The sequence below is a fragment of the Calypte anna genome, chromosome 17 (genome assembly GCF_003957555.1).
Source record: "Calypte anna isolate BGI_N300 chromosome 17, bCalAnn1_v1.p, whole genome shotgun sequence".
NCBI classification, from domain to species: domain Eukaryota; kingdom Metazoa; phylum Chordata; class Aves; order Apodiformes; family Trochilidae; genus Calypte; species Calypte anna.
In genome coordinates this window covers 8,573,809-8,590,948 of record NC_044262.1, presented here as the reverse complement: position 1 = coordinate 8,590,948, position 17,140 = coordinate 8,573,809, and the positions used below count along the sequence as shown (strand labels likewise).

The following is a 17,140-nucleotide window of genomic DNA, read 5'->3' as shown; positions in this document are numbered from 1 at the left end:
TTAAATGTTCCTGTTTGTGGAGGACAAGGGGAATAACACACTGGCTGCAATTTTAATAAGCATTCACCTTGAGTAAGGCTTGAACATGTGTGGGAGTGTTCACGTGTGTGTGTGTACCTGGTGTCACAGTCAGGCCCTGGGGACCAGTTTTCTAAGCCCAGTTCTGTCCCAGGTTACACACTGGAGTCCCTGCCCAGGTTCTGGCATGACCTGGAATAAACAGCAGACTTTTAGCAGGAGCTTTAACCTAGGCTGGGCACACCAACTCCTGTCCTCTGATGTGTCTCTGGCTCTGGAGAGCTGACTTGCTGCCTGTCTGGGGCTCTCTGAAGATGAGTGTCCCCTGGTCCCAGGTTCTGAGCTTTGCTGGTGGCTGTTCTGCAGCCCCTGCTCCCTGAAGCTGAGTCTGGGAACCCTGTTCTGTGTGTGAATTTCCATCTTTATTTCAACTCAAACCATCAGGGGCAATGCTGTGCTCTTTCCCTTCTCCTCTTCTCCTCCATCCCCACTGCCTTCACCTCCAGAGCCAGGTATGAGCCCTTCTTGAAATGGGTGTTTAGAACATGAAATACACTGCATTAGCTCAGTTCCTGAGGAACAGATTTATCAGCTAAATCCCAGCAGGCCTGTACATGTTGTCACTGTCTGGCATAGTGCAATAAAAATATACATTCAAATAAGTATAAATACATATTTACAGTGTGCCAGTAAAGCCAGGAGTACAGATTCTTTTCATTTTCCAGCACGTGGATTAATGACTAACAGCTTAGGGACAGCATAGAACAGGGGCAAGCATGTTTTAGGTCTTAGGAGAACAACTTTGGATTTACAGCAGTGGAACTGAGGGCAGGACAAACCTCTTCTTTTCTCCTGGCAATCAATGAATTTTCCAGTAGGACCATTGCTGCTCAGCTTTCCTTCCTCAGCATTCAGAGGGAAATGGGGGGTGGCACAGCCTGTTCTCCAGGCTGCTTCCCACCAGTGTCATTGTCCAGGGCAATGTGTTGAAGGATGGAGCTATGGAGCCATTGGGTTGTTATGATGCCCTGTTTAACTGAAAGCACTTGTCTTTTAATGCTGTAATAATTCCTTGTTCTTCCTGTTAAGCTCTCAAGGGAGTGTACAAACCTGAGTGAATGACCACATCACCAGGAGGGGTGGGGAAATAAATGCCCAGTGCAGTGACTTGCCAGAGATTATACAGTGAAAAAAGAATAGAGCTTGGAGGGGAGCTGGCTCTTGTGCCAGTGGTTTTGTTTCAACCCCTAGACCTGGAACGAGGAGGAAATACCCTCTGCTCTGTTTGTACAATATTTGTAAGGTTCTTGCACTCTATGCCAATGTGTACAGGCTGGGTCAGTTCCTCCTTCAGAAGAGCAGCTTGGAAACAAACCTGTGGCCCTTGACATTACTCTCCAAGGCCATTCCTGACCACGGAGTGAGACAGGATTGCCCAGGACAGCCTGAAGCCTGTGTGCCCAGCATGCAGTGAATACTGTAGGACACAGCAGCCTGGGCTGCAGGAGCAGCCAGTCTCTCCTGCATGGGACTGAGACAAGGGGCTCACTAACTCAGGGCTCTTCCTGGAGATGGTTTGGTTGCCACCAACCCAGGGATCTTTGCATCATGGGGTGTATGAGGAATGCATTTGGAGACCCCACTTACCAGCTAGGGATGCAAGCTGGTTTTTCAGTATTTTTCCTCCTACTCCAAGCTAAAAATACAACGCAGTTAACTTGTCTTTTGATCACAGTAAATGCTCCACTGAAAGAAAATTACTTTAGTTGTCTGTTGCCAGATTGATGACCTGAGCAAATCCCTGCAGAAGCTGTGTCTGGGCTGAACACGGCTCACTGACTGCAATCTGTTTGCATACTTTAGCCATCTCTTCCTCACCATCAAAGCAGAGAATGGTTATGGCACTAGCTTGGCACAGATTGTTGCTGCCCCTGGCCCAGGAGTTCCCAGCTGACTGCTGGTCAGTCTGATGAACCCCATTCTGCACCTGGTGTAAATCAGAGTAACAGTGACCTTGGAGGAATTCCTCTGGATTTACACTGGAGCAGGTAACATCAGATCTGGGCTAGTACCTGTTGTAAGTGAAAAGTGAGAGCTTCTACAGGTTCCTTTGTCACCTGCTGGGATGTCCAGAGCCCTGGGGTGCTGGGACACCCAAGCCAATGATCTGACTTTGATGGTCCTCAAAGCATAGAATGCTTCCCAGGCCCTGTTGGGTGGAGGTGCTGGGGAGAGTCATTGTTCCTGGAGCAAGCAGAGGCAGTGGGAGCTGCAGCAGAGAGCTGGAGCCATCCCTCACTTGAGGCTGTGCTGGGTCTCCCGGTGCCTCCGCAGATCCACCTTGCGCTGGAAGCCCTTGGCACAGAGCTCACAGCTGAAGGGTTTGAAGCCCGTGTGCTTGCGGCTGTGGGTGATGAGGTTGGAGCTCTGGCTGAAGGCTTTGCCACATACCTGGCACTTGTGGGGCTTCTCCCCTGCAGAGCAGAGAAACACAGAATCACAGAATCACCCGGGTTTGAAAGGAGCTCTGAGACCACCAAGTCCAACCCTTGATCCATCACCACCCTGGTTCCCAGCCCATGGCACTCAGTGCCACATTCAGTCTCTTCTTAGAAACCTCCAGGGATGGAGAATCCACCCCCTCCCTGGGCAGCCCATTCCAATGCCTCATCACCCTCTCTGCAAAGAATTTCTTCCTAATATCCAACCTAAACCTCTCCTGGCAGAGCTTAAGCCCATGGCCTCTTGTCTGACTGGTAAAATGGTAAGAAACAGTTTGACAGCTGGGAGAAGAGAAGCAGAAATGCCCTTAGCAGGCTCAGGCCTGGCTGTGCTTATGCATCAGGGTGCTGCTGAAGCATCTACACTGTGATCCAGCACCAGAGAGGGAGAGAAACCAGAGGTTGTTCTCTCCAGCTGTGTGCCTCTGCTCCATCTGCATCCAGGCTGGGAATATGAGGTGCAGCTGAGGCTGGTTAATGACCCCCTCCTTGTCCCACAGGCACCTCAGGGATGCTCAGACCTTTTGCTGTCTTACCATGCAGGGCAGAATGACTTCCCAGTGCCTCTGGACACTTATTCCCAGCCCAGTATCCCTGTGCCTGGGGACTCTGCATCAACATGAGGGACAGATTTGCTCACTGGGAGTGTTTAGTTTCTCACCAGTGTGGATGTAAGTGTGTTTCTTCATGTCTGACTTCTGGTGGAAGCGTTTGCCACAGTACTGGCAGGGGTAGGGCCGGGTGTCCGAGTGGATCAGGAGATGGGTGGAGAGGGTGGAGGAACGTTTGAATGTCTTCCCACACATCTTGCACTCAAAACTTCTTTCCTGTTAGGGAAAGAAAATCACGGGGTGTCTGTGGCTGCAAGACATGTGACAGAGCTTGAAGAGTGTTAAGAATACTACATTTGATAAGCAAATCTCCTTGGCTCGTGGGCTGATAGGCCAGGAGCAGTACAAAGAGAAGGCAGGGAGGGTTACTTATGGAAATGGAGTGCATCTTGTGATCCAAACTCCTGCATCCTTTAGCAGGAGGTGAGGCACAGAAGAACCAGGAGCAACCATTCTCCCATCCAAGGGCAGTCTGAGCTTTGTGAGACCAAGGTCCATGGTCTCCAGAGCTCCTGTCACTGTTAATTGGGTGCTCCAGGGAAATGCCACTTCCTTTAAACTGGAGTAAGCAACAGCTACAGCCCAAGCACCCCTGAGCTCTGGGGATGGTGCTCTGGGAACATGCTGCCCACCTGGGAGTGAATATTGGTGTGCTGCTCCAGGCTCACAGCATGGCCAAAGGTTTTGCCACAAACCTCACAAGCAAAGGGACGGGTGCCACTGTGAGACCTTCTGACATGGACTTCCAGCCCATGGGGAGTGGAGAACACCTGCAAAACAAAATGTGTTCTTTTGAAATGAGGTGGCTGTGTCCATCTGTTTCCAATTCCTTTTCTTTATTTGATTTTTCCCTCTCATGGGCCATGTGAAACATGGCATTCCTAGCACCCTTGCCCCCTAGTCAGAAGGATGAGCAGGTACCTCTTTTGAACCATACGTATGCATGATGTACGTTTACTGATGTATGGAATCATAGAACCATAGAATGGGCTGGGTTGGAAGGGACCTCAGAGATCATCAAGTCCAACCCTTGATCCACTCCCCCCGTGGTTCCCAGCCCATGGCATTCAGTGCCACATCCAGGCTCTTTGGAAAGATCTCCAGACACGGAGAATCCACTACTTCCCTGGGCAGCCCATTCCAATGCCTGATCACCCTCTCCAGAAAGAAATTCTTTCTCATCTCCAACCTAAACCTCCCCTGGCACAACTTGAGACCCTGCCCTCTTGTCTTGCTGAGAGTTGCCTGGGAAAAGAGCCCAACCCCCCCCTGGCTACAATCTCCTTTCAGGGAGTTGCAGAGAGTGATGAGGTCTCCCCTGAGCCTCCTCTTCTCCAGCCTCAACACCCCCAGCTCCCTCAGCCCTTCCTCACAGGAATTCTGCTGGATCCCTTCACAGCCTCCTTGCTCTTCTCTGGACCTGCTCCAGCTCCTCAATCTCCTTCCTGAGCTGAGGGGCCCAGAACTGGACACAGGACTCAAGCTGTGGCCTCACCAGAGCTGAGTACAGGAGAAAATGAAAACCAGCCCAGGTCCCCCTGCTCCCCAGGCTCTGCTCTGGCACACACCTTGTTGCACTTCACACAGTGGAAGGTCTCCAGGTCAGAGGAGTAATGCATGCTGTAATCCAGGGGGGGCTCAGAGCTTGGCAGGAGGTGGCTCCCATAGAGGCTAACAGGGTGCTCCAGGAGGGCTGACTGCATGCTGGAAGACATCTGTCTGTAGCTGTATGGCACATGGAAAGCATCCCAGGAAAAGCTGGGTTTGTAGAAGGTGCTCGTCGTGTCTTTCATGGGCAGCCCTGGGATGGGCATCTCTGAGTTTGCAAAGGAGAGAGAGCAGTGAGTGTCCTGCCAGTGCCTGCAGCTGGGCACCAGTTAAAAAGCTCCCCAGAGGCCATTCCCCCACTTCATGTCCTGCCTGACATCTGCAGTTGGGAATTCTTCCTCCTCTGAATCAAATCCTGATCCCCATGTTCCCGTTATGATTTTGGTTTCAATCTGAGGAAATTTTAGGGGAATGGGACACTAAGGGAATATTAATCCCCCTACCAGCCCTGCTTCACTTGTTGGTTTGACCAAGGCATCTGCCTTGATCCCTTGAGTATGGAATTGCATTAGTCCTTGGGATTTGAAGGCTCACTCAATGGGAATCATAGCAGCATCCTTCAGGGAGATGCTGAACTAGACCAGAATTGTAAAGGGAAATGCAGAATGCTCGTGCTGAGCTCTGCCTGGGGCATGTTTGATCACTGATGTCAGAGCTGCCATTTACTGGAAATCTGGACCCAGTCACAGGGGCTCCATAAGCCCCTTGACCTTTTCTGTGACCCTGGGAGTCAGACCTTGAGCTGAGGGGGCTGGCACCATCCTGCTCAGGTACTGGACAGGGACACTTTCTTCTTTTGGTTCAGATAGGTCCTTTTCTTGTTTTGGAACCATGTGTTCTAGGTTCTGTTTCTTGATGTCTTCTGGTGTGCTGTCTCCTCTGGCTGTAATCACACAGCAGAGGCAGAGTTAGTTAATCCTGGCTGGGAAGAGAAGTTTGTTAAGGTGGGTTTTGTACTTCTGTATGAACACATGGTTGGGGACAGGAGCCCATGCCCAGTGCAATCACAGGGCAACCAAGGTCTATCCAGTGCCAACAAAGGGAAATTCCAAGCAGGATGAGATACGCAGGGTAGAGAGGGGCAGGAAGAAATCATAGGACACTTGATAGCCTATATAGTTAGGGGAAATTAACTCTAGAAGACCACATGACTGTAAGAATCATTTTCCTATTTAAAACTAACTATTTGTATTTGTGTGGATAATTAACAATCACTAACTCATAAACCTCCCCACCCTTCTCGTAAGAGATTTCAGTGTTGTTAACCTGAATTTATGGACAGGCAGGGAAGCAGAAGGGGAGGTAGCTGCTTACACAGTTGCAAAGGTGACCACAGAGCCTCCTCTCCTCCTCCCCACACTGAAACTTCTCCTTGCTTGTCCCACACCATTGAAGAGACCAACCAGTACTTGGTTGGAGTAGAATTTATAGTAAGAATCTGAACTGGACAGAGAGGTTCAATATATGTTCCTCCTTTCTGCTAGAGATGGAACTGGGCTGCTGAGGGATTGTATCCATCTGTTGTCCAAAGCCCCTTATGTGCCAGAGAGACACAACAAATGGTGTGAGACACACCAAATGGCCAAAGGATGATGGCAGCACTTGAAATTAAGATGCCACCTCCTTTCCTTTTTATCAGAGTTATCATAGGGCTGGATTCTGATAGCCAGGGTTAGAACAAAGGGTGAGTTGATTCTAGATTTGAATAAGGAAAATTTGAATGGTGCCTGAAGGAAGAAGGGTATTGCTCATCCATTGCATGGATGGCTGTGGGAGAGCATGAAGAGGGGGACAGGCATGGGCAGAAGCAGTGTTGGTTGGTGTTAATATAGCAGATAGCAGCCATCCCTTCACCCCTAAGTGTGTAGACTCCTTTCACAATCATTTTGAGGATGTCAACAGGATTTTTACTCTCATTCAAATCATTGGGATGAAGTGGTAACATGCTGGGAGAGAGATGTAGGTCCAGAGAGAATATGGACAGTGAACATAAGGAGGTGGAGGTGGCAGAGCTGTGAGTTGGTAGGAGACAGGTAACCAAGTGCAAGCTCTTTTCTCAACTGTTAGTTACCTGATTTTGGTCATCTTTCCCAAATGTGACCACACAGCAAACTTACATCTCAAATCTAACAACACCCCCCCTCCCCAGCAACCCAGAAGGAAGCAAAGGGAGGATCTACATTTAGTTCCACTGGCACAGTGTGGATTTGGCCAAGAGGGCACAGAGTGAGGGATCCTTAGCCTGACATCCCCATGTGGGAGCCATCAGCTCACTCATCCAGCTCCCCTGGCTTGCCTGCTCAATTATTGATTTGTCTTGGTGCTGGATGGACTCACCAGTGAAGGGAGAGGTTACTGGGTCCCAGGTGAGGACAGGCAGCTCATCTTCCACACAGCGGTGCTGATGGTAGGTGTGAGCCTTTTTGCTCTTCACCAAAAAGGAACGGGGCATTTTCCATCCACTGTCTGGGCAGAAACACAGAAACCCAGCAGGTGAATCTCCCTGGTTGGAAGGGGAAGTTTCTCACTTGTTCCCCCAGCACATCAGCTCCATATGCAGCAGTTAAAACTCCTCTGCTAGAGAGACAGTGAGTTCATCTCAAAGGTCCCTCAGCCCAGGCAGAGAGCAGGCAGTGGCTGCTTTGGTTTAGGCACATGATGGATTTAAACTCTGGGGAAAACACATCCTAGTGGAGGGGTGAAAAAACCTGATTGTAGGACAGTCTCTGCCACTGGATGTAGAGATGGGACAGCGGGGTCAAGATGGGGTTGCAGATGCCAGTGCAGTCTGGTAAAAGTTACACTTCACAATCTCCCCTTGGCTGAGGTGAAGGAGTGCAGCTGTCTTTATATTGTAGGTGGAGAAACTGAGGCATGTGGAAATGGAGTGGTGTGTTACAGAGCAGAATGTGTCTGTGGCAAAGGTACATCAGGAGCCAAGGGCTCTGTTGGAGCTCTGCTCTGGCTGCAGGACACAGTGGGATGGAGACCACCCCTTGGAGAAAGGGTGTGAGTGTTTGGATTGCATCTGGAAGAGCTCAGTTCCAAGCCATGCCATGGGCTGCTCTCTCAAACTGCTCCACAAGGAATAATTCCAGAAACAACATCAGTAATGGAGGAGGAAAATCCCTGCAGCCACGAGGTGAGGGTTTCCTTCTCCTTGAGTGTTCTGTGTTCTGGCTGCCCAACACCAGGCGAGCAGGGGCAGCACAGAAGTGCTGGGGCAGAGGGGTTACCTTTTGGATCTGATTCAAATATTGCAGACGGTTGAAATGTTGGGTTAGGAACAAACATAAAATGCTGAAATTTAATCATACAAAATTCTCTTGCAATGCATCTGTTATCTTCCCTACACAGAGCCCAGCCCGCCCTGTGCCCGCTCCCCAGGGCCAGGGCCAGTTCCAGGGAAGGTGGTGTGGCAGCAGCCTGGATGCCTCTGTGCACCAATATCAGCTGGTGCCTTATTTGCATACATATTTGCATTTTCCCTTGTGATTGTTCAAGATAGTAGCACTAAAAGCAAATCTTGCTGTATTTCATATGAAAAGCCAGCAACAAGTCCTGGCTCTGTTGATGAGAGTGCATTACTAAGTTCTGGGTTTTTTCCTGAGAGCAGGTGAAATGTAATCAGCTAATTTATTAATGACAACAATCCAACGTTTGCTCCTCTTAAGCAGGAAAGATCTGAAACATCTGTGTAAGACAGGGCAGAGCAGTGCTGGCTCCTGAAATCCCAAAGAGCCAGGGATGGAAAAGGTCTGCTGCCGGGAGTTCAGAAGTGCCAGCATTACCCCTGCACACTAAATATAATTACACAGCCCTGTGGGGTTTTGTTTAAAGATCCAAGGGCCAGATTTACAGCAGAGCCTTAGGGCTGCAGGTAGGTGTGCTGTGGAATTCCCACAGCAAGGTCTGCTGTGGATTGCCAAGCCTGCTGTGGCTGCTGAGAGCCAGGTGCTTGGAAATGCAGTTACAGTTCAGCTGTCTGTCTAAATCTGGTTCAGGATTCCCAGTGTTTCTTCAGGGATAACTGCCTGTGGACATTTTTGAGTCTGAAATGACTCCCCTGTTCATCTTCTTCCAGGAAATTTGCATGGAACTGGAGGTGAATAAGAGAATGCAGGGGCTAAGAGTATGTTTGTTAGTTTAATTTTAGAAAGAGGGCAAAACAGTACTGAGGGTGAACCACAAGTGTGCCCCTGAGGGAAGGGACACTGAGCTACAGTGCTGCCTTTACTCTCTAATGAGGTTCCTTCTAAGCATGAAGTGCATCTCTGCCTGGCCAAAGGGCACAGAAATGCCTCCAGCTCTGTACAAACCCCAGGGAGTCCTGCACTGGGCAGAACCCTCCCAGCAGTGCCCTGCTCAGCCCCTGCACCCCAGCTCCCAGCAGAGTCCTCCTGCCCAAGGTCAGTCCCAGATGGGGAATCTGTCACTCAGCAGTCCAGCTGTGCCCCATGTCCTGCCACAAGCCCTTCAGATGTGGGATTTCCACTCATGGCCAAGGGATTTTCCCATCTGGTGGGGCAGGACTGTGTCCACAATGGAAGGTATTCATACCAGCAAGCTTTAGGCATCTGATTTCTCTGTCTGAATTAACCAGTTAATTTCCCTGGACTTCCCACACAGTGGATGAAGAGGCTTTGACAGTGGATAACTGAATGTAGGGTGGGAGCCTGCACCCAGCAGTGCCCTCTGGAAGACTTGCCCAGCACCTGGAAGACCCCAAGGTCCCAGCTGGACACCTCAGACAGGTAAATTGGGGCACAGGAGATGTGGGGCAGGAGCCTTGCAGAGTTTTGTGGTAGCACCCATACACTGAGGGCATGAAGGCACCCAGCACAGTAATTGCAAGTGTGGTAACTGAGGGTAGATGGGATTTTTCTGGGTGTGTTTGCCTCAGTATATGTAAAAGGCAGACTTGGTCTCCAGTGTCTTGGCTGCTGAAAGGGCCCCTGCTGAGCACAAGGATCTTCAGTGCAGCACTGCAAGTTACAAAAGGAAGTTACCTTCCCCCACCCCATCTCACAGAGAAAACAGGAACTGGGAGCCCATAGTTAATTAACAACTGCATTCGACTGTCTTTGTGACTCACACAGCTGAGGAAAGCCAGAAGCACAGATTGTGAGAGAAAAAAAATACTACCTCTCCTTGAAACTCCAGATTATCAGCAGCAAGTGCTCAGCTGCTCCATGGATACCTGGATCTCCCAGTGCCATGGACAGCAGCCTCTGCTGGGTCTTGAAGTCATTGACTGAAGCTTCTGACAGAATTTAGCTTCAACCTTTTGCTAAAAATTAAAATTTCTTTTCATGGACTTTGTTCTTGCCAGCCCCTCTGGCAGCAGGTTCTACCTTGACAGGCACGAGGGAGTTCATTGCCTGGGCAGGAGTGGCATTTCTGGGGTTCAATACAGCTTATAAAACCAGAAGCCAGCTGGAGTTGATGTTCTTATTTGTTTACCATTCATGTAGCTGTACAATGATGTTTTACTAACCTGCCCTGAGGAAAACACAGCCAAAAGCACCCAAGGAAAAAAAAAAGAAAAAAACTGCTTTGCTATTTTGGGGATCTACCTTGGAGCCCCTTAGAAAGGTTTAATTAATCAGTTAGGAACTGCTCAGTCTGATCTGAAAGCAGCCCCAGCACTGGTGAGCTCAGCTCCTGTGTTCAGACTCTGTTCCTTCATCCTCAGTGATGCTCTCTGGTGACTTTTGCAGAGTATAACATGTAAAACTGTGCTATAACACTGAAACTGGAAACTGTGCAAGAACCGTAGTCAAAGGGGTTTATTTTAGGAGGTGCTTTTGGACTTAGGATCTTAATTTCACTTGATCCCATCTTCCTCCTCAAGCCTTAACTCCCACTGCACTGCACAGCACCCAAATCCCCAGAGATACACGATTGGGCCATTTTCTATAATTTAGAAGAAATTCATCTTCTCTCTGAATGAGATTCTGGAGCTGTTCTTGGCTTCAGAGAAGGTTCCAAACCTGAAGCACCAAACGTGGGACAGGCATTTGCAGGGTTGTGCCACACTGAATCAAGAACCCAGTTTGCAGCCCAAGTTCCATCCTACAGCTCCCTTTCCCTTCCCTCTAAATGCAAAGAATCCTGTTGTCAAATTTACAGTGCTGACTGTAGAGATGAAACCCTTTTCCCCACCATGCTCAGCGGAAATACTTTGAACTTGCACTTGATATATGTCTTCCTATAAGTTGATAAGTATACAAAGTTTTAGGCTAAAAGAGGCTTATTTCCTTCCCAGTGCTTAACTTACATTTAAATCTAAATATTGCTTTTCTTCTCTTCCTTCTGGCAAAGGTGAAGCTTCCAAAAAGAAGGAATAGTTTGTCTCTCAGAAGATTAAGAAAGTCTTCAAAGTTTTTGAAGAAAAAAAGCACAAACCAAAATGTTATCTCTGAAGTTTTTAAGAGCCCTGATAAACCAGCAGGTTTTATGAACTTCTGACTCATTATATTTAAAGTAATAGTCAAAAGAATTTAAGTTCTTTGCAACAAAATTAATCATGTCTTCACTAGTCTACACTTGCAAAATCAAAATATACCTGGGGCAAGTAATCTGAATGCAGGTTTTTTACTGGAAAAATGAGCAGAACACTTCATTGTTATGGTAAGATTGGGGAAATGGACATATTGGCAGGGCTAGCAAATTGTGGTGGAAATTCTGTCCAAATTCTGTAGAAGAGAAAGGCTTGGAGAGCTTTAGTATCTAGAAAAAATGTTTAGAATGTAACTGCAGCAGTTATTCTTTAGAAAGCTCATTTAGCTGCTGGTGATGTTGGGAATGCCACTGGCTTTAGCAAACTTTGCCTTAGGCTTCCACGGATAAAGATTTATAGACTGCAACTTAATAAATTCTCTGTCCCTTTAATGCACAGATGCACATTCTGTGTGAACCTGCAAATCATTTCTTTCCTGCTTTATGCATTGAATCAATTGGGTGGTATACGTAATAAGTGCCTAGAAATAGATAATTCCATATGCTACAAGTTGTTACAGTAATCAGCATATGCTCAGAAAGGATTGAAAAATAATAAAATGTAGATACGAAGCAAAAATCCCAAAGAGGAGAGAGTGAATTATCCTCTAGCAAAAGTGCCATAGATTAATTGGTGTCAGCAGAGGTGTTCTCTGAATGTAAAGGTCTGGCCCTGTAAAAGAGCAATTAAAAAGAAAATACAATACATCCCCTCCTCAGTGCTCAAGTACAAAAATCTGCATCCAGAAACTATTCCTGCTCCATGGAGTTTGCTGGGACACAGGGATCTGAGAGCACATCTTGCATGGTTTGGGTTGCTGTCACCAATTTCACACTTAAAAGTAAGTATAGGGTATGTGTTTCTTAAAGGTTTCTTAAAGGTTTGACTCATTTGAATTAAGTGAACAATTATCATCAAGGAATCCCCAGGACAAGTGACTTAGGCAGTGGAATATGTCACATATTTGCAGACACAAGCAAAGAAGAAGAAAAAGGTTATGGAAACATATCAGATAAATGAGAAACACCTCCCCCCCCCCAACCAAACAATTAATTTAAAAGTGTTTAAAAGCATAAATCAATCACCTGTTTGGGGGATTTTGCTTTACTGGATTCACCTTGAAATCTCCCCAGACAAGCAAGATGTTGTCTTCTCTCCGGGCTCCTCTTCCACTTTTTCACTTGGTCGCTCTCTGCTGAAATAGATACTTCTCCTTTTTTCTCTCTGTTTTTTTTTTGCCCCTGTTCCCCTCCCTGATTTTTCAATCAGATTATTTGTGTCAAAATCTGGCGGTGAAGAAACGACCAATAGAGAAGCAGAGCCCAGAAAGTATTTGCTTATCAAAACTTTCCAGGACTTTGAAAACTTGAAGAGAATTCACGATGCCCAGCTCAGAACCCTGGGGGCAGCACCCTTCACTTTCTGGGGCAGCTTTGTCTTCTGCAGGAACACTCCTCTGTCTTATTGACAAAGAGCATGACACAGGGAAATAAGGTATGAAGCACACATTTGCTATTTTGTCTTTTTCTTTTTTATTTTTCCCTTTTTTTTTTTAAAGAATAGCTCTTAGGAAACCTGTATTTTTACACACATTCATCCACGCAGCGTATCTTTCAGAAACAGACACACCATCTGTCTCACATGCACACACTCACATCAGTCTCATAAACAAAACCATCTAGCACATATGCACAAAATTATTTTATTCCAGAATGGATCTTTTATCTCCTCAATTTCCAAGGAAAATGAATAAATACTTGCATGGTAATAAGAGAAAAAGCTGTGTGTTAATCAGTCCAGGCATATGTGTGTGCAATCCATACGTATTTTAGGCATTGGTCTATCTATATACAGCTGTATATAGGATATAAATATAGATTTAAGAAAACTCATTAAGCAAGCTCATTAACAAGCATCTTCACAAAAGGCTCTTTCAGAGCAGTAACAAGATTTTTCCCTTCTATCACTTGCTTTCAAAAAAGGTTTGAAAATGGGTTTGCAAAGGTGAAATAATTGACTGACAAACCTCCCTGTCGGGGCAGGGTGGGAGAGGCAGAGGGACTTTTCTCAGATCCCCCAGTTTTTCTGTAGCAGAGGTGGGGACAGGAGCTGGAGAGCAGCAATTTGCTTCTCAGAACCCTTAGGCATTGCTCTTATTCCGGGACTAACAAGGAGAGCTGATCTCCCCAGACGTTTGGAGCTGAGTTAGTCCTTGATTTTGCCTATTCCCTGATTTTCCCAATCCTCCTGAGTGTGCACAGTGGCATGAGGTGTGTGTGCCTTGGGTTTCCCCCAGCACACCCTGTGCATGGCTGGGACTGGGGCAGCAATGATGCCTCCTGAGCACGTTATAATCACAGTATACATTCAGACATTATAAGCACAGGTGAGTACCAAGTACTGGGACATGGCCCTCAGAGAGATGCTGTTTATACCATGGAGTTTTTCTGCTCCCTCTGAGCTTTCAGACTCCTTGCAGTGCTTTCCACAGTTGGTTGCACTAAACCAGGACTCAGCTGGGTCCCTTTTCCTGCAGCAGCTCAGGCTGGTGAAAGCACCAGGAGGCAACAACCTTCCCTGTGTCCTGCCACAGGGTCTGCTGGTGTTTCCCAGGGAGCAGCTGTGGTTCAGAGACACTTCAGATTCACAGCAGAGGTATTTCGTGTCCCTCCTGGCATGCTGGCCTGAGCACAGCCACACATCCCAGCTCCTGTCACCCTGCCCTGTCATTGCCCCATGGCACCGGACAGGCTGTGCAATGGGGTTTGATGCAACGCAGAGATAGGGGTGAAGATTTCATCCACATTGAGAAAGATTCAGATTTTGATCTTAGCCCATCTGTCATTTACTGAACACAGTTAATTCTTGTTGTTTATAGAAGCAAACAATCCCTTTCCCCTCTCCCTCCTCCCCTCCTTGTTTATCTACCTGGGTTTTGCATGAAAGAAACGTTCCCAAGGCATTGTGCTGGCAAGCTCATTTGCATCCTCTTAGACAGAGGCATTGGGAGGATTACATTTCCCACTACAAAAACAAGCATTGTAACAGAAAACCAAAATGTACATTGCAGCTTCAGAGTTTCATATGAAGGCAGTTACAGGATTTAAACAAAACAGGAAAATGACAACCTGCTGAAAGGCCCGAGATGTTATTTCATGAAACACTGGAGCTGATTTCTGCCAGCACCCCTGAGCACAGACTTTCTGTTGACATAAAGTGCAAATTGCTGTGGAATGTGGCCCTTAAACTAGGGAGGGTAACAGCAAATCACACACATATACAAAAAAACCCCCAAAAACCCCAACCAACCAAACAAAAAACCACAACAAAAAAACCCACCTACATCCAACTAGTTGTGCAAAAAAATCTACCAGTGTGTTCAGTAAAACTTCACCAGGCAGCTGATTTGAGAGATGCTCCAAAGAACATCATGCCCAGTCCTTTGGAGGAGGAGGATGTAGAGAAGCAAGATAAACCAGGTGCCTCGAGTTACCAAAGAGTGGGTGTGAGTCCACCTGTGCCTGGTTAGGGCAGGCCCCCTATTACCAGGGGGCCAATAAAGGTGGGACACACACCCACAGAGAGAAGCTCACTCTGGTGTGAGGCAATGGAGAGGCCAGCAGCTCATCGAGCCTCAGGAGCAAGAAAGGCTCCTCCTGCTACAGGAGGATGCCTGCATCTCCCTGTGTGTAACCTGTGTGCAGGGCAGCTGCACATAACACATCTGACAGGACTGCAGAGTCCCAGATACGGGGCACAGACCTGGCTGTCACTGCTCTGGTTGTCACTGTCATCACTGCACCAGGGATGGGGACACTGCTGCCCCTGCTCCAGCTCTCACCCGCCCCTTGGCCCTTTACTCTCCTTCAGGGGGGGCAAACAGTTGCGGGATGGGAGCGCAGTCCCTGGCTCGTTGTGTTCTTCCTCCTCCCTGGATTTCTCTTCCTTGCTCCTTTTGTCACCTCCCCCCTGCAATCACCAGCACCAGATGATTTAGAAAAGCTCAAGTTAAAAAAAACCCAAAACCTCAAGACCGCCGGAGGCGCATTTCGGGCTGGAAGAACCCTTGGGCTGACCCCGTGTGGTCATTCTTATTTTAGGTTCTTCCTCCTGATCCAGTTTGTCCCTGTTCTCTCTCGTTTCAGGGCCAGCAGAGAGCGGCAGAGCGCTGGGCTGGGCTGGGCTCAGGTCCGGTTCTGCTGAGCACGATTTGAGCCTGTGTGCTGCTCCAGTGCACCCCAAGTACATAGGTTATTAAACTTGTAACAGTAATAATTAACAGATTAATTATAACACATCAGGTCCACTCGAATGCAGGTTATCTTCCCCTTCAACTCCAGCCCCTCCCGTAGCATCCCTGCTTTCTTGGCCAATTTGAATGTTAGGGTAATTAAGTCACAGTAAAATAACATGACTAATTGCTTCCAGCTCTTTTCTGAAGCTCATCCTAATTTCCACTCTTTTCTGCGGCAGATTAAATAAACATGTCTCCTGCACAGCAGGGAAAAAAAATACCATCACTCGGTCCAGACTGCAGTAAATATTAATTGCCATGTACAAGGCAGGAATAGATTCAAACACGCTGGCTCCAGGCAACTCCAACTCAGCCAGAAGTGGGATGACCTATTACAGGTGCAGCCCAGAACAATCTGGGCCCTAAAGGGGTTGGAGCTGTGAAACACAACAAACCCTGCAGAAGAAAAAAATCAACTGATTTCTCAGCTGGGGTTCTAATATGATTTTTTTTTCCTTTTTTTCCCCCCCCTTTTTTTTTTTTTTCCATGTAGTTTCTGTCGTGTAGATCAAACTCCATGACTCCTACTGGCACTTGAGGGATAACTGATATGAAGATGCAGATGAGCATCTTCCCAACCATCCTTGGTCCATCCCCCCTGAGCTGCCCCTCCCTGGAGAAGGCAAAGCCCGGAGTCCCCCGTGGCGTGGGGCTGGGAACACGGAGCTGAGGAGCTGCTGCTGTGGCACAGGAGGGCGGGTGACCTGTCCTGAGCTCATTCCCCTGCTTCCTCCCCACTCCGTGATTTTCCACAAGGAAAAACAAGCCTGGAGGGCACCTGGGACAACGGGGGTGACGTTTTTCACGCCGCTGCATTTCAGCAAGGAAAGAAAATGATCTTTGTCCGCGGTTTGCGTGCAGGGGCCCGAACAAAAGGCAGAAAGCCGGGAGCTTCGCTTATGAACCCTGCAGGATGCAAAGATCTGGGGTTTTTCCAGGGAAGCCTCAGCCTCCTGCAGGCCCCGCTCTGCCCCCGCTGGCTCCACGCACACACACAATCCCTCCCGGGCTGTTTTTATTCCCTTTCCCCACATCCCCGCACTTTTATCAGACTTTTCCAGGCAGCAGCCTGGATCCGCCTTCCCGCCTCAGGGCTCCCTCAGCCGCTCTGTCCCGGGGCAGGGCGGGCGGGACGGGGCCCACGGGCACCCTGTGTGTCCCCACCCGCACCCCTGGGCGCCACGGGTGGAAGGGAAACGGGGACATCGCGAGGCGGCCCTGCCCGACCCAACGGGACCGGGACCCGAACCCGGAACCTCTCTGTCCGCTCCCCCCTCCCGGGCCTTGTTTACCGGCCGCAGGGAGGCCCCGCCCATCGTGACGTCATGCCCCGTGTCCCCGCCCCCCGTGACGTGTGGCCGCCCGGGGCTGCTGGCGGCACCGCCCCCAGAATCACGCGACCACTTGGGTGCCGCATCGCACCCTCGCTCGGATCCCTCCGCCAACAGAGAGCCGGTGGGCGCGGTGCCCGACGTCCCCCACCCCCCGCACCTCTGCACCCCCGAGGGGAGAAAAGGACTTGAGGGGAAAGAGCTCGGGGCGGGGGGGGAGGGAGCGGGGCGGGGCCGAGCGGCTGGGGAATGAGGCGGTGGGGTGGGACTAGTTT

General features: G+C 48.8%; 1 protein-coding gene and 2 long non-coding RNA genes across 5 annotated transcripts; 1 reads left to right on the top strand and 2 right to left on the bottom strand.

Moving 5' to 3' along the window:
• Window positions 1-605: 605 nt before the first annotated feature.
• On the bottom strand, window positions 606-12,426 carry GFI1B (growth factor independent 1B transcriptional repressor). 3 transcript variants are annotated; one of them, XM_008497278.2, is made up of 7 exons: window positions 12,326-12,426; window positions 7,076-7,204; window positions 5,475-5,621; window positions 4,699-4,946; window positions 3,763-3,900; window positions 3,181-3,346; window positions 609-2,492 (listed from the first exon to the last, which is right to left on the bottom strand). In XM_008497278.2, exons 2-7 carry the CDS (start codon window positions 7,188-7,190, stop codon window positions 2,314-2,316), a joined length of 993 nt encoding a protein of 330 aa, XP_008495500.1. In that variant the 5' UTR covers window positions 7,191-7,204; window positions 12,326-12,426; the 3' UTR covers window positions 609-2,313. The 3 variants fall into 3 exon arrangements, with proteins under 3 accessions (XP_030317262.1, XP_030317263.1, XP_008495500.1); XM_030461402.1 differs by lacking the exon at window positions 3,763-3,900 and having other exon boundaries at window positions 606-2,492; XM_030461403.1 differs by lacking the exon at window positions 7,076-7,204 and having other exon boundaries at window positions 608-2,492.
• Window positions 12,427-12,926: 500 nt separating this feature from the next.
• LOC115599268 lies at window positions 12,927-14,660 on the bottom strand. Its single transcript, XR_003988264.1, has 2 exons — window positions 14,580-14,660; window positions 12,927-14,264 (listed from the first exon to the last, which is right to left on the bottom strand). It is a non-coding gene; the product is annotated as an uncharacterized LOC115599268 (long non-coding RNA).
• On the top strand, window positions 14,571-15,743 carry LOC115599267. The gene is made up of 2 exons (XR_003988263.1): window positions 14,571-14,697; window positions 14,909-15,743. It is a non-coding gene; the product is annotated as an uncharacterized LOC115599267 (long non-coding RNA).
• The last annotated feature ends 1,397 nt before the right edge of the window (window positions 15,744-17,140 follow it).